The sequence below is a fragment of the Melanotaenia boesemani genome, chromosome 8, assembly GCF_017639745.1.
Source record: "Melanotaenia boesemani isolate fMelBoe1 chromosome 8, fMelBoe1.pri, whole genome shotgun sequence".
In the NCBI taxonomy this organism is placed as follows: Eukaryota; Metazoa; Chordata; class Actinopteri; order Atheriniformes; family Melanotaeniidae; genus Melanotaenia; species Melanotaenia boesemani.
Window position 1 is genome coordinate 11,185,396 of NC_055689.1, and position 17,210 is coordinate 11,202,605.

The 17,210-nt window shown below is 40.2% G+C and overlaps 1 protein-coding gene across 6 annotated transcripts in view; it reads right to left on the reverse strand.

Annotated features, from left to right (window-relative positions):
• rnf220a (ring finger protein 220a) overlaps positions 1-17,210 on the reverse strand; it is a 172,197-nt gene that overhangs the window by 42,815 nt on the left and 112,172 nt on the right. For all 6 annotated transcript variants that reach the window (XM_041992119.1, XM_041992117.1, XM_041992118.1 and 3 more), the window contains exon 4: positions 1,791-1,920. In XM_041992119.1, the coding sequence (XP_041848053.1) occupies positions 1,791-1,920 (130 nt within the window). The remainder of the gene's footprint in view (positions 1-1,790; positions 1,921-17,210) is intronic.

The following is a 17,210-nucleotide window of genomic DNA, read 5'->3' on the forward strand; positions in this document are numbered from 1 at the left end:
GTTGTAATCAAACACACATACATTTACATGCAGTGCGAAGAGGAACAGGAGAGCAAAGAATGTGAAAACAAATAGAAACATGCCTGTGAACAGATATTTAGACCTGGGAGATGTTGCGTGCACACACCTTTATTTCCATACCCATGGCTCTTTCATTCAGCAAGAGCTGAGTGTCATTAAAGGCAGATTTACTACAAATTGGACCAAATTCACACTGTCACTTTCAATGATGGCAGCTACCATGCAGAGAGCCAGTGAGAGGGAAAGACAGAGTGTGTGTGTGCATGATTTAGCATGCAGTTAGTTTTGTAATACAAAATGCACAAAACACTCTGCCTTGGCTTGATCCTGTTTGCATTCCCTAACTAAAACTAAAAAAAAATTTGCACTTCCTGCATAATAAAGAACACCCCTTGCAAAATATCTTGACATGTAATCCCCTGCATCTACCCTTCCCCTCCTCTTTTTGTTTTTTTTTTTTTATTTCTCACAGTGCGTCTCTGGGTTAATGGCAAGTAGGTAAATCAGCCAGGCGTGACACTAGCCACCATCCCATCTCACCCAGGGATGACGCGATTTCCTTAAATAACTGTGTGAGAGTGGTGAATGTGGGGGTCTGAGCTTCTTCGGTTAAGAATCCAGAGGGAAGGACAGATTTCTAACCTTTATTAAAAATTAAAACACAAACACACACCTTGTCATATCACAAGTTAATGAAAGGCTTTCAATCCCTTTCAGTCATGTTTTGATCTATTTCTACTACCATTTTACCCCAGATGTCTTGCTTTTTAGATCAAACTAAACTGAGCAAACATTACAGCCATAAAATGTGGAAGATCTGGAGACTTGGAGTGGGTCTGCACAGTTGGTTTGTATCTCTTTAATGTCTTTAACAATGCAGATAAATGACTAAATCCATTTAAGAAATATGAGACAGGGCAGTAATTTTGGGGTATTAAAAATGTGTTGCTGGAAAGTGGAAAAAAAAAAGTTAAATGGGAAGGACACAGCGGTGAGGAAGAAGGAGAGAACAGGGAGTAGTGGAGATATTAGAGGAGGATCGAGAGATGAAAACAAGAATCTGATGATGAGGGTGAAGGGGAGAGGAAGAATAAAGACGGCAGGTGCAGTGTATAGACGCGGAGGGACAGCAGCAGCACAAGCTGTGTAAACGTGGGGAAAATGAAGTATGATTTCCACAGGGGGTGACGCTATCTGGCGCCCTCTTTCTCCGGGTTAATGGGGGCTATCATAAAACCGGGCCACTAAGGTGGACACCGGGTCACACACAAACACATCCACAAAGAGACAATACATGCAGCAACACAAACACACATACACAAACAGCCAGGCGTGCGGTCAAGGTGAAATATGGATCCTAATGGTTGTGTCCCATCGTTAAAAGGGCTTGGAGTTGATTTATCAGTCATAAAATGGCTCGTGCAACTGCCACGCGGAGAAGAAAGGAGCGGTGGTGAACTTGAGGTCACAGGTTTGAATCCTAATCCCTGTAGGAAACACTTAGCTTTACGTTGATGGCATGCTTCTGCTTTTTATGCAGATTTACGGCAACCAAATCTCTGCAGAGAAGAAATATGGGTCAGAGAGTCTGACAGAAAGGCTGAGCTGAAGTGTCCTACCCTGCTTCCCCATCTAGGAAGCATAGTCTTATTCTTTTTTTGTTTATCTTAGAAGTGTTGCAAATCAACAAGCTTTTACCCAATCAGGAATCAGTGGATTTGGTTTTAATTGAGACATCCTCTCAGTGACTGTATGCATGTGAGGCCTACCTGAGGCATATGGCAGCTAGCCGCTCTATTTCTGTTTCCATGTGTTCCTGAAGCTCTCCGGGCCTGAGCAGCACCTGGCAAATGGGACAGACTGGGGCCTGGCTGTCATACAGGGACATCTTCTTTTTACCTGCACACAGAGACAGAGAAAAATCAAAGTTAAAATAAAGCAAATGGAAATACAGTATGACTCCAGCAACTTCAGCACAGTCTCTGCTAGATTAAAACTGTGCTGATCTTACTCTCCAAAATTCCATACATTTAGAGCATATATGCATCAGATTTCTGTATTACATAAAGAAAAAAAAAGTGGAACAGAGTGCTGCATAGTCTTTATCGTGTAATGTTGCTCTCAGGTCAAAGCAGGGGGAGGTGGGGGAGTTAAAGAAGTGTCTGCCATGGATGAGATAATGCTGTATGGAGTCTGCCAACACTAACTCACTTCATTGTCCTTGATCAGCAGGGCAACAGGGTGGGGCCCACCTGTTTGTGTGTTAGCATGTGTGTCATTGTGTGTTTAGGGGTATGTGTGGCGTGTGCACGCCCTTGTAAGTGTGCGTTTTGAACCCCACGTAGCCTTTGAGCAAAGTTTACCTTTGGGTCTGTCTGGGTGGGCTAAAAATAACAGCTATTGAAATCGTATCAGTGCTTAATGTTGGAGGACACTTCCTGATTTCCTGTATTCAGCCAATCAAATGGTTTTTTTTTAGCCCACAAACAAAAGGCCCCGCCTCAGTCAGGACATCCCGTTTAGACTGCTTGTCACCACGGCAACAAGAGGGACAGGTAGAGGGAGTCCCTCACTGTCTTTTCTCTGGTGCTTTACTCCTTCACACACACACTTGCAACCACATAGAGGCACATGTAACCCTTAGAAATGTGTCTCTCTGCCAGCAGATTGGCCTGCAAGAGGATTCAGGAGACAACGTAAAGGGACACATACACATGCACACACATACATTCCCCTCTTTCCTTTTCTTCTTAGCGTGTGTGTGTGTTTTCCTATGCGCCTCCTATTGTCCTGCACTACTCCTCAACAAAGCCCAAAGCTTCGGATATGTTAAGTGACTTTAAAAAATTAGAAAATCAATTACTTCTTTTCTTTCTCTTTGCCTTTTTTGATCTACCAGTTTTATCCTTCCTGCTTTATTTTTCTGTTTCTTCTCAGTCTTTATTTTTCTACTCTATTTCTTTCCTTCCTCGTTTTTACTCAACCATGCTTCCTTAAAATATTTCCCTTTGAGTTCTTGTTTCTTCATCTCTTTAACTTTACTCTACCTCTTCACATCGACACACACACACACACACACCATGTGCAATCCTCTCTCCCCTTTATTGCTTTGACAAGATAATTTGAGTCATGGTGAAGCGGTTGCAATCCAGCATTGCAAAGAAAGAAAGATCCGGTCTGGTGTAGCATCTTCGATTCCACAGACAAACACATTCCTAGAGGCTGCTGACACAATCATATGCCAAAGCGTGCTAATTTCAGACTATTGTAAAGTCAGAAACTATTTCTTTTTAGTTTGTTTAGTCTGAGATTACTGTATGAATGTCAATATGAGACTGTTTTCTTTTTAACTGTTAAATATTCAGCATGAATGAGATTTTCTATTGGTAGACTGACGAAAAAATTGGGTATGACAACAGAAAAGCAGCAATGAATAGAAGTAAAGAGAAAAAGTGTTGGAATTTTAAAGTTGTGTGAAATAAATTGAGCTGAGCTTTTATACAGGAGCAAAACCAAAAATATTATACCTAAAAAAGTAAATTATACTTGCTCTGATGCAAGAGAGCAGCGGGAATCAGGAGCCGGTTGTTTGACAGAATAGTACAAAAAAAGAAACCACAAACCACAACAAAAAAACCTTATCAAAGTATGAAATACGTTAAAAAAAAAGAAAAAAGTGATCTTAAAATTTGAGCCTGGCCTCACTTCTGACAATAGTGCTGCTTTATCAGGGCTCCTTAGTGATTCATTTTACCTTTGTCAGTGGCTCATAAACATAACCAAATATTAATAATACAAAAACACAGAAACAACAATTAAATCAAACAGGACTCACTAAACACAAGAACAGATGTTCTTGTGTTTAGTCCTGGTCCTTGAAGGCCACCATCCTGCAGATTTGAAATGTTTCTTGTTTCAACACACCTGACTCAGATTAATTGGTCATTGACAGGCTTGGGCAAAACTTGACAACAAGCTGTTGAGGATCTCCATTCTTTTTAAATCAGGTGTTTTAAAGCAGGGAAACATCTAAAACCTTTAGGACAGTAGCCCTCAAAAACCGACATTGGACATCCCTGCTTAAGGTGAAGGAGCCAAGTCCTGAGACATATCCCAACTCCACCCCACCTACCTCCTGTGCCATATTTTTTTCCTCATTGAGAAGGCTTTGTTTACTTCAACACCACTGCAAAAGTGCAGTGATGCTAAATGACAGCATGTAGACTTATTAGAGACGCTACCAGCTGTGACAAGAAACCCAATCTGACCCGTCCTACTTTTTGGTGACCCGTCCCTTGGGGTCCTAGTCTTACCTCATTATAATTTAAAGAAGGTGTCGTTACATTAAGACGAGTCATTATTATGTAGCTGACGCATATATCACTATCCGGCTTATACACCTTACCTAACAGGTAGGCAGGGGTATGGTTGACTATGGAAAGGCAACATGGATGATGGTTTACCAAACCAAACTGCACCAAACCTTTCTTTCCTGAGTCAGGCTGCTTGGTGGAAATGGGGTTCAAGGCCATCATACATTGTATGGTTGCATTCTCCATCTCAACGGTTTAGCAGCTGGTTAGAAATAAATCATCTATGTGTTCTGACTTTCAAGCAAATGATCAATTTGCCAGTTAAAAACAACCAAAACCTGATCCAAACTTAATATTTGCTTTGTTTCTGCATCACAAGAATGTGACTAGATCAAAAGATTTGTAAAAAGGTCAACAGTTTGTCTTTTTTATTTTACCTACTGGCTATTTTAATTGTTTCTCCCTTCCTGAAATCCATGGATGTTTTCATGTTTGTTGTCACTGTCTCTCATTCGTTATAATTTCCAACTGCATTCAGCTCTTTTTCCTCCATTTTCCTTTCTTTGTCAAATGTTCCCAAAGGAAAAGTGAGTGATAGGGAGAGGTGAATGGACAGATAAATCCAGTGGCGGTGGAGAAGAAAAAGAAGAGAGGGGGTGAAGCGTTGATGTAATGCAATGTCGCACACTGGGGTTGTCAGCCCCTTAAAGATGATTAATGTTGGGGTAAGATGCACACATATGTGTGAACCCACATGTCCTGTCTTGGACCTCACAGCTAACACACACTCACCCTGTGGCACAACAAGGGAGCGTTTAATCTCAAGAAGCACAGGGAAGGGACTGGAGTCAGAGAAGGTGGGGGAAGATGGAGGATGGAGGTGAAAAGACGACTGGACAATAACAAGGAAACAGACCTGACAGGACGTTTTAGTGGAATGCTGGTTGGTGTAGCCAACAAGGGATGGATGGATGGATGGATGGATGGATGGATGGAGAAAGGAAAGGAGAAAGGTGTGAATCTACCTGATAGTCATGATGGACTATAAGTCTGAGCCTCCCTAATGTGCTAAGATGGATCATCTCATTTCTCTTTCTCTGACTTTCTTTCCTTCATCTCTTCCTCTCTCAATCCCTCCATCAATCATGGCGTACTCCCTCTATCTCCATTTCTCCTCTTTTGCTTCTTCCTCCCTTCTCTCTTTCTTTCTCTCTCTCTATTCTCTTTCTGAATTTTCTGTCACCACCTTTTACTACATTCCCTCCTTTTCATCTCTGTCACTTGATCCACTTAAAGATGCTCACTGGTTTTGTTCATGTCACAAAACAATAAGTCACCCAGCTGACAGGAAGCAGATCCTCTGACTTTCCCTATCCTCCATCTGATTTATTCACTGGTTGCTGTGGTACTAACATAACACTCAAACATTGAAAAATAGACCCAATGAGGAACTCTGTGGTCACTTGAGACTGGTTCCAAAAGGGAGTCAATCTACGCAGTAACAATTAACTATAAATTCTCGACAGTAATTATGTCACTCATTCATTTACTTCCTAAAACTGGTTGGGAAGGTGAACAGATAGAACCCATAGAACCACAAATCCCTGATAATAGCCACATTGATTTGTTAGTGCATGTTTACTTACAATTAAATTAAATGCGCCCTTGGCTAAGTGCTTGTATCATAAGTAATGTAAAGAGTCACAAAAACAAACATAACTTGATGGGTCATTACAAGCAACAGATGGTGAGGAGGAGAAAGTTTGATCACATGGAAGAGTGGAGCGCAAAGAGGTAGTTCTTTCATTTACCCATCTCTTCATTCCTTACATTGACTTTTTGCCCTTGCTTTCAAACATCCTCATATTCTTCCTCTCCTTCCTGCTTTCCTACTGCTACATCCTTATTTTTGCAATTATTGCCACTCCTCTTTCATCACTGCTTCCTTTGTGCAATAGCACTTTCTGGTCTTCCTTCCTCCTGCCCTTCTTTTATATACCAATATGAACAACAATAATAGGATACTCTGAAAAATCTATTTCTGCCTTCAGCGACTCTGCAGATGAAAATTTGTCAAATGTCATCGTGAAACAAGTTTAATCCCTTTTAACACTTTAAGGAGCATCCCTCATCTTCCTTCATTTAAAACTCTTTCTCCCCTCTGTCTCTCAGTGTCTCTCTCCCCCTGCCGCTTCAACCCAGATGAAGTGGGAATCAATAGATTCTAGATAGCGCAGACTTCCAGTCACAGACTACAATGGGTTGAGGTAAAAGGCCACCTCCATAGAGGACAGGGATTGTCAGCTCAATACTCGCTCTCAATGGGGCCAGAGATAAAACACCATTTGGGGTGTCCTCATGGCTCAATGGGCTAAGCGTCAAAGCATGTGCTCACAACACTGTAGGTCTAAATCCCATTAATGACCTGTGCTGTGTGTCACCTCCTCACTTTTATCTTGCCCAGCATTGCGACCTCTAAGGAGGTGGACATACAGTACTGAACTAAAGTCTTGAGCCAACCTTCATTTCTTTATATTTTGCAGTCAAGGAGGGAAACTTTCAAGGAATATTTTAAAGTAGTCTTAAGTTACAGTTCTTCAGGCTTCTTAAAGGTCTTTCCTAAAGATCCTAAAGTTTTTCTTTTGGCTGATTTTCTCTCATTTTAGTCTGATACTTGTACCTGACTATTTACAGAGGAAAGCAGCTTTGTTTAGGTTACTTAGGTTGATTGTACATCATTCAAGAATAAAAATGTTCCTAAATCAAAGGATGACCCAGTGTTGTGCCTACACATAGAAAACTTACCAAAGAACCTCTTTAAACTATATTTTCTCATACTTAGTCACCACCAGCTCGTTACAAAGACATTTGTTCTAATTTCTTTTATCTATAAAAAATACCAAAGATATGGTTTGACAGACAGAAAATTGTACTTTTGCTGTAATCTGAAAATGGGACAAATGGAGGACAAAAGAAGAAGTGTCAGGCCTTAAACAATATCTGAAAGTGATGTCCATAAGAACATCTAAAAAATCCAGCAAATACCTGACATAGTACATAGAGATGCATCTGAACCTTCAGTTGATCCATGTACTGTTCACCGAAGCCTCATTAGAAATGGTCTCCATGGTAAGGTGGCTGGGGGACAAAGACTAAGGTATGGCAAATAACACAAGAACTGGACTGAAAATCAGTGGCAACGGGTCTTATGGAGTGATGAATTCTTCCCAGAGCCTAGACCTCAAAATCATTGAAGCAGTATGGAATAATCTTGACAGATAATAGAACAAAAGGCAGCCAGCACCCAAAGAAGATTTCTGTAAAGTCTCTCAAGACGCCTGGAGAACTATTCCTGAACAGGGCCTGAGAGGGTTTAGGCTGTATTTAAGAATAAAAATCCATTCATGCTCCCTTATGTACATAAATAGGGATGCACGTTGTTATACGTCGCCATCCTCATGCTTCCATGCATCTTTTACATTGCCATGGTTGTTAAATCAGTTCCTCCACTAGTGGGCAGTGCTGAGTTCACAGTTCACTCCTGCAATCTGATGTCAGTTTCGGTTGGTAATGTATCACTATAAAGATGTTTCCAAACACCCAACACACCCTAAAGACTCGTATAGCCTTTCTTCAAAAGCTTGCACAATTTCTACAGTTGTTGTCCTCATCTTTGTTCTTCTGCTGCTTGTAATTTCTTCCTGTTCCTGTTCATGTTCTTCTTCTTCCCTGTTTTGTTTCTTTCGCTGGTCACATGTCAGCTATTCCGCTCAGCATTGCCTCCGTGATTTCTGATGATTTTGCTCCGTTTTCTGGATCAGGCGACGGATAGCTAAGCTCCCTGAAATCTGACCAAAACCAAGTTTTGTTAAAAAAAAGAGTACTTTCTTTTTAAACTACATTTAAGTAGGAACATTACAAAACCAAGGACATTTTAAAACATGCTTGTTAAATGGTGACATTAAAATTCTGTAATATTTGATATTTGTGGATTTTAAAGGGATTAATGAAGTGTCTACTGGCTGGCTTTTTTTTTAAAACATTATTACCCAGTCGATGTTAACGTTTGCTGAAGTGTCTTATAATACTTCGGTCTGTACACTCCGAAGTGTGCAGACCCTGAATTGGGACACAGCTCATGTGTGTAACTGACACAGGAGACAGATGAAAATGTCCATCCATCTGCATATTTGACTTCTGTGTTGGGCATAAACGGGCCTTAAAAGTGACCAGATAATACTGACTTTTAAGCTCATTAGAATTGTACAAACTCTGTTTTGCCTTATATCCTGTATTTCTATTCATATTTGGACATTGAAATAAATCTCTAGACCTTTTTCTGTTATTTTTAGAATATAAGGAAATGTGTGGGTGGCTCCAAAGTGTTGCACTGTAATGCAGGTATACAGTGAAACTTTACTAAAATCTGCAATCGATTAAAATTAGAAATGTATTAATCAAACGTTTTCAGCTCATGGTTTTAAATGTGTTGCTCCTTCAAAAAGGAGGCAAGGAGGAACATTTACTGCATAAAGAAGGAACAGAAACACTTGACTTTCTATGAACTTGATCATTTTCTTTTATATCTTTTCTTTTATATCTTCTGTAAGGAATTGAGTAGACTTGTAAATTATACACACAATCAGCTAATGAGTGCTGAGCATGTAAACTGGATCTAAGCACGACAATAAGAGTCAGATAAGAGAAGGGACAGATTTATGGGCTTGCAAACACACATACAAAGAATGTTTGTGGGTGACACTTGGGTTTGCATGCATTTTGCAGCAGGCATACTGGCAAAACGCACCAGCACATTTCCCAAATGGAATTACAAACTGTCTACATGTAGAGACGGTCTGTCTGTCCTTGAACAACTGTCTTCTCCTTATGTGCGCACACACACACACACACACGCACACACACACACACACACACACACACACACACACACACACACACACACACACACACACACACACACACACACACACACACAGACTTCCATTTCCCCACCTTGTTGTTCCCCTAAATGAGTTTTCTGACATGCATCAAGTGTTTATGCCTGCTACCTCTCTTTTCTCCTTCTTCCCTCCTCTTTATCCTCCACCCCCTCCCATCTCTGCTTGCCCAGGCGGTTAGCTATAACACCCGCCAACATTGGTAAACAAGGAAATCTCTCAGCCGCAGCCCCGCGCGTAACCGCATTACCGTGCCCGATAACCTCTTCAAATAATGTGCGATAAGGGGAATTTGATTTGATTCACGAAAGGGAAAGAGGGCCACTTCTGCTCCCCCTGCAATCTCTTCCCTTTCCTTTTCTTTATTTCTTTCTTTACCCTCACTCCACCGTCTTCTTCTCTTCTTCTTTTCACTTAGCCCGAGGGTCCACGCCACATTCTCCCCTTCTCCAGAATGACACTGCAACGCATCCACAATCAAATAAATCTCGCCGAGGTGTCAGCCTTCATTTTGACTTGCCCCTGTCTTCTTACCGACAAACGTAAGGCGAGGTGAGAGAGGCCCCGTAAAGCCATCATCTCCATAATGGCAAATATGAGCCCTAAAGCCCAAAACCAGGGGCCATATTAACACAAATGGGACCGGCAAGGTGTGTGTGCGCCTCCAAGTGAGGTAATATGATTTTTTTCTTTTTTCTTTTTTTTTTTTTTTTTTTTTAAGTGAGCTGTGATCTAAGCAGGCTAGACACTGATCTCTGGCTATGAGTGTGTGTGTATGGGAGTGTGTGGTGTAAAATAGATGAGGCTGTGTGGCTCATTCAGAGGGCATTTGATGAAATGGAACGGGGGTCAACTTCAGTTTGCCATTCGGGCTGCTTTGCGTTAGTCTGTGCATGTGTGTGTTTCCTGTGTCTGTGATACTTTATATGTGTGTGAATGTATGTGTGTGCATGCAGACTCACTCTCTGACAGTGATGCATGGTGCTTTTAAATAGCACTCCTCCACGCCCTGCTCAAAACTCATCACCAGGCTCTTTCGCTATCCCTCCCTTGCTCCCTAGGGTTGTCACTTTTAGAAAAGCAAATGAAATGTCAGCTCAGCAGAGAGGAGGGATGAAGAGATGGCCGGATTGAGGGATAGAAGGGGAAAGGTGTGTTTGTCTGAGTGTGTGTGTGTGTGTGTGCATTAGCGTGGCTGTGTTTGCTGTCCGTTTCAGTAAAGAGACTCAAAATATTTCTGTGTCTGAATGAGGAGGAGAGTGAATAAAATGCAAGATAGAAGAGGCATTTATCTTACTCGGACAGGACATTTATTACAGTTAGCATAATGCAGAATACTCACGCTGTCTCAGGGAAAATGTTTGCAACCATAAACAGAATGTTTTGGCGTACATTGAATTAAATATGAAGAAAAAAAAAACATGTTCACAAATTTTTGTGTATTTAGAAAAAGGGGAAGCATGGAACATCCACACATCATAAATCATCTGCTGCCTAGTTTTGAACATATGTTGATAGATGCTCATCTGATGATCCCTGTGTGTATGTGTGTGTGTGTCACTGCATGTGTAATGTGGCTTTTACTCCTGGGACCCCACTGCACACACATGTCTGTCTCAAAGAAAGCAGTGTGATGCTAGAGAGGTTATCTCCAACTACTGACAGCTATTTATCCAATCAATCACCTTGTCAGTGGATGCGTGCATTTGTGTATGTGTGTGTTTGACAGTGGTGAAGAAGAAATAAGTAAATTAATGAAGCATTAACCAAGCACTGACCCACAGAGTGGAGCCACAACCAGCAGATACAGGCCAAATTTCTGTTCAGACCCCATGACAAGTACTATGATGACAAATTTAAACCGGTCTTTTGCCTCAGTACCAGCAGGCAGGAAATGAAAAGGGATTTTCATTGAACAAATTTTAAAAACACTTAAATCTTTTAGCAAAAGAAAACATATTTTCTACAGTCACAGAGAGTTGAAGTCCAACAGCCTATAAAATGTCTAAAGAACCAATCAAAACCTATTTTTTTTTTTTTTTCGTGTGCTATCAGGAAGCAATGAAGTAAGAAGCTAGCAGGAGCTAAAGATGAAATTAGCAGGTTTGGAGTTCAGTTTTTCTGGACAGATGTAGTGAAAGAAAATGTTTAAAAAGTTTAAACACCGCCTATTCACTGGAGTTTTGTAAGTGTTTCTGCCTGAGAATGCAGAACCACCGCTAGCTAGCCAGGATTCATACAGACATGATGCTTTAATAATTGATGGTAGTATATTCTCAACTTTTTACTCCAAGCTATGCTAACAAAGCAAACCAAACAGAAAAAACAAACCCAGCATTTGATTTAGCAACGCAAAATGTCACCCCTTTTAAAGTAAATGAGACGTGTGCTGAATAAAGTAAAATCATTCAATTGCATAAATTAAGCAAATTGTTGGTTTTTAAAGGCGAAAGTTAGCTCTCCTGAAGATTATTAGATGAGACCACCTGTCCCTGATAAGAGCTAAGCTAACACAGCTAAGCTAACTTTTGCCAATCACAGTTGGACTCAGCTAGAATACACGTGAACTGAAATTTTCTTGATATGGTTTATATAATTGCTGCAAACTCTGCAAGGACTGTAGAAAAACAAGTAACAATGTTAACTTTGCAACTGTTTTCTGAGCAGTTCTGTTTGAGTGCCTCACTGCTCTTAATTGTGGACAGAAAGGCAGTAGCTACAGCATGCAGGTAGGTCTTCATGCTTACAGTTCAACCATGAAACAACTTAAAGACAAAAGTATGCAACAACAAACAAGGTGGAGAAGTCAAAACAAAGCTGAGCGGGATGTTGAAACAGAGGGAGCTGCAAGGGCTATGAGCTGGAAAGGTATTTGAAGTTAAGTGGTAAGTTGTGCATTTGTATTAAGCAATTTAAAGAGAATACATTACAATTCTAACTACAGCCTTAAGGCCACAAGAGATTTTTAGTGGGTATTGAGTTTGAAACATGCCATTTTGAGGAACACATGTTTTTAGTGGATTAATAATTGATGGAGTGGGATTTAACTGTTGTTTTCATAAAATCAAAATCATATCAGTTTTTGTTATCCTGCACCTGTAAGTATAAGTCAGAATTAATGACAAATAACTTAAGCTTCAATACAAACTGTCAATAACTAACATATAATTTGGACCGTGGAGCATAACACTTGCATACTGTGTGGGTTGTCACACCTTGATGTCTTTAATTCATCTGAGTTTGCATGCACTTCGTTTTTGGACATATGGAAATGCATCATTTTAGCCTCCTCTGACCTGTGCCCTGTCTCTGCTGACTAACTATTCCATTTCTCCTTCCTCAGCTGTACAGAGGAGGAGAGATATCTAATGCAGAGAGGTGTGTGGGCGGGAGGCCTGTCGGCACTCATTTCCATCCAAAAAGAGTCTAATCAAGGCAGGAAGATGCCGTGTCAGTGGGCAAACAGGGACATCAGCAAGTCTGAAATAGATACTCTTAGTCAGCCTCAGTCTGTGTGGCAGAATCTTTTAATCTCCCATTTTAAATGAAATAGTCTTTGACTGATTACAGAAAATAACGTTATTGATGTGAGAAAGTTTAAAGTGTACTATCATGCAAAAATCTAGCAAAACTGACACAACGTCTTGTTACTTTATTATGTAATCTTATATCAGACAGAGGTCATCAGCTCTGTTTCTTGCAACAGGAGTGTTTCATTTCTACACGTCAACCTGGATGTTAAAGATATTCAGACCCACAAATAAGGAATTCCTTCATATTACCTCCTATTTAATAATTTCTTTTTCTCATTGACTCCCCTTATTTTTTTCCCTTTTATTTTGCATCCCTTTGATTCCTCTCTCACTGCCTCTCATTATCTCTCTCCCTGCTGCTTTCATATGGTCTAGCAGCTGAATTAATTACCAAAGCCAATTAACGCTAGATTGGCTGATGTTTTAACTAATTAGCTTTAATGAGGGTGCCGTGGCTGCATGCACCGCGTTAATTGAATCCTAACAGTGGAGGAGGCAGCTTGTGGAAGCAGGATGGGAGTGATGGAGGGATGGATATGAGCATGTACGCATTTACACACTTTTATTGATAATATTTAGAGCGCAACGCAGTAACACCCCCCCTGTTGTTGCCTCTGTTTTATCATTAACATTACTGGCCTTTCGTTCAAGACACATACACTCAGAAAAAAAATAACAAAGACAAAACAGCATCCTGTTGAAAAGCTGTATAAATGTCTTGGCTAACTAGGAATTGTTAATGCAACTCATTACCTCGCCATGCATCTCCTGGTTATTTATTTGCTGTATTACTTATTGCAAAACGTGCCTGGCAAAAAGGAGCAGCAGATTAAAATCTTAGATCAATGTCATGCTGTCCTCTTAGCGCCGGATTACCTGCTGCAAACCTGAACTCCATTCTTACCTGCCTCATGATAGCAGGATCATTAGGGATAAATGTGAATTTACATAAATCTGAGTTTAAATGGATAAACCCACAGTAAATTTCACTTGATGCCTCACACTACTGCTACCTTAGTGCTTAGATGCTAACCTAGAGGCAGAATTTACTGCCTTTTCAAAGCTAACCCAGTATTTCTATTCCGCTGTTATTTAACAGTTTTTAATAAGCTTTAATTTGTACCTGATTAAACAGCAACAACAAAAACAAAACACACACACACCCATAAAACAAAACTTGTTTATTTGGGTGTTTGAAGTCACTAATGACTCCAAATCACAAGAAAAAAAAAGACTTTTTTTGTCTGAAAATATCTTGCAGTGGATTTCTGTGCCACACTCCCAGTGCAGAGCATAAAGATCCAGCATCCTCACCTTTATTTCCATCCAACTTCATTATCTGACGCTGAACTTGGCTCAAGCTACGTTTGCTCTGAAGTACAGTAATAATGTGTTTCAAAGAGCTACGTGTTCAAATAAACATTTGCATGGTAGCATAAAAATTGTAGGACAAGTGCTTTGAAAAAAGCTGTAACTTCATGGTGGAAAAAATTGCCTTCGTTTTGTCTCTCTGTGGTATTTTGATTAGGGCTGAGACTTTATCAGATGCAATATAGAAGGAAGGAATATCATTTATATCAAGATAGCTTGTTTTGAGTTAAAAGCATCTTTTCTTTTGCATTTTGCACAGCTGTATTTTTGTTATGGTCATTGAAAAGTATTTTTTAATTTATTTTGTTTTAGGAGCATTTAATTTGATATAAAGGTACTTTAATTTCAGTCAGCTGTTTTAATGCACATGTGCTGCGCATCCTTAATAAAAGTATATTTAGCACTAAAGGCTGTAAATTAGAGCTGTCTTTTTGATTACTTGACAAAAAAAATATATATATATATATTGAGATATGTATCGTATATCGTGATTCAGATAGAAAATATCAAGATATAAGATTTGGTTCATATCGCCCAGCCCTAATTTTGACCCCCCATAAATGTCATAAACATTTCATTAAGATCTCAGAAAATTGCATCTGTTAGGGGAAAGGGCATTATATATCTTCTTATTCTGAAACAAACATCAAATTTAAATTAACTTGATAAATCAAAAAGCACATGTAAAATCCACTATAATTACTGTGGGACATGAACCACACCAGACAAAATTCAAACATTATTTCTCCTTCTTTTCCCATCTTTGCTGATCTAGACACGAACTCCGGCAGATTGTCTGAGGTGGCTATAAAAATCTGCATGGCCGTGTAAAACGCTTAATGATTTTAAAGTTACAAGAGAAAAGAGCCTGCAGTTTGTCTCATCCATCAAGTCTAGCACCACTGCCTTCGCCAAATGGCCCTGCCACCTAACCTGGAACATAGCACTGCAGGACCAAACATGCCCATATTCCTTTCCATGTCTCTCTTTTTATAATTGTCCGACTTCTATTATATTATCTAATTCCTCACTTTTTGCATCTCTTTTACCCCTCTCTGTTTTTCATTGCCTTGTTCCTTTTTGGTGTGTAAGTGGTCAAAAAGAAGAGATGTGAGATGATGAAATGGCTTACAAATGTACCTACAAATTTAAGTACCTACAAGTTCCAAATCCAACATATGTGATTTTGATGTCTCAGAAAAAGGTTTTCCTCATCAAAATGCACTTAAATGCATTAATATTTCTGTAGCTCATAACTCCCATCTATGTCTATTTCTCTGATACTCTCAAAAACATGGCATTTTGAGACCTTTAGACCAGAAGATGGGAAATGATATTTTATATTCTGTTGCCTGCTTAATGCTCTGGAGTTTACTACCAGTGAACAGGTTCTCTCCCAAAGAAAAGGCAAAGAAATACTCTTACCCCTTAGTTAGAGATATACTCACATCTTTAACAAATTGTTTCATCCAATAAAGATTTTGTATTTTCAAATGGTAGCCAACCTACTCTTGCTCATGAATGCACAAACACACAGAGGAGCGCCACCACTGCAGCACTCTGATGACTTTGTCACCTTTTCCACTTTTTTCCCCCCACCTGTTCATTTTGCCTGTACATTATAGATAAATGGACTGACAAAGGAAACTTATTAAGCTCTGTAGCTCTCCAAAACAAACCCTTAACACTAGAAGTCCCAGGAATTTTGATATCTCCCTAAAGTCCCAGAGAAGGGTCGAAAGACCTTTAGTCCAAACTGACGACTCTGCTGGCAAAAATTAGCATCTCTTCATTTGTAAATGCAGCCATTACCTGAGGAATGCACCCATTGCATCCAGCCCCTCCTTGTTACCTTGAAACGTCTGGTAAATTCTGTGGCAGTGGGGGATGGTGGGCTGAGGGGGATAAATAGTAGCTAGCTTCACCTCCAACAAATAGAAGGAAGCAAAATGCAGAGGCGGCTTACAACTCAGCAGGCATTGGACCTGATCCTCAGCGATACAAACCCTTGTGACTCAGATGGAGAAGAGATACAAATTCAGCTGGATTCGGACTCTGACTCTGAGCAGTCTTCAGGTAAGATTTGAAACTATTATTGAACTTTTTGGTATGACAAATTTCTTTCTTTCTGCTTTGTCCTGTACTGTGAGTTGCAACACTGGAATTTCTCCATTTTGGTACAAATAAAGGATTTTTTTAATCTTATTTCCAAAACATCCTATTTTCGTCCTCTGAAATTGTGAAATTGTTTACCTTGCAGATGATGAGACTGCTCCACTGCCAGAAAAGAGGGCTCGGTTGGGAAGTGAGAGGACAGAGATGGCTAAAGATGGCACAGTGTGGCATGAAGAACAGCTGGGGACATGTCTCAATTTCACCCCAATAGAACCATACGGCACAGATGGAGAGCCAACTGCTAAGGCCAGAAGAAGTATCCGGACTCGTCTTCAAAGCTTCTTCTGTTTTATAACACTTGAAATGCTTCGTAGCATTCAAGAATGGACCATTCAGCATGCACGGCAAAAGGAGCAGGCAGATTGGTTCATGAACCTCCCAGAACTAATGGCATTTATTGCAATTATTATCTTGCGGGGGGTGAAGAAAGTTCCATCACTACGTGACAATTGGTCAGCAGAGCTGGGAAACCCACGAATCATTGCTACTATGGCCCGAAACCGCTTCCAAAACATCATGCAACACCTACGCTTTGATAACATGTTCACACGCAGTGAGCGAGTGGAGACAAATAAGTTTGCTGCAATTTCTAATCTGTGGGAATCTTTTGTCAATAACTGCATCAGATCTTATAACCCTGGTCGACACATCACTATTGATCAACAGCTTTTCCCGACAAAGACTCGCTGCAGTTTTCTGCAGTACATTGCAACAAAACCGGACAAATTTGGCATTAAGTTTTGGCTGGCTTGTGACTTGAAATCAAAGTACATTTGCAATATCCTGCCATATCTTGGCAAGGACCCCAGTCGTCCCAGTGGAGAGAGACTCTCTGAGAG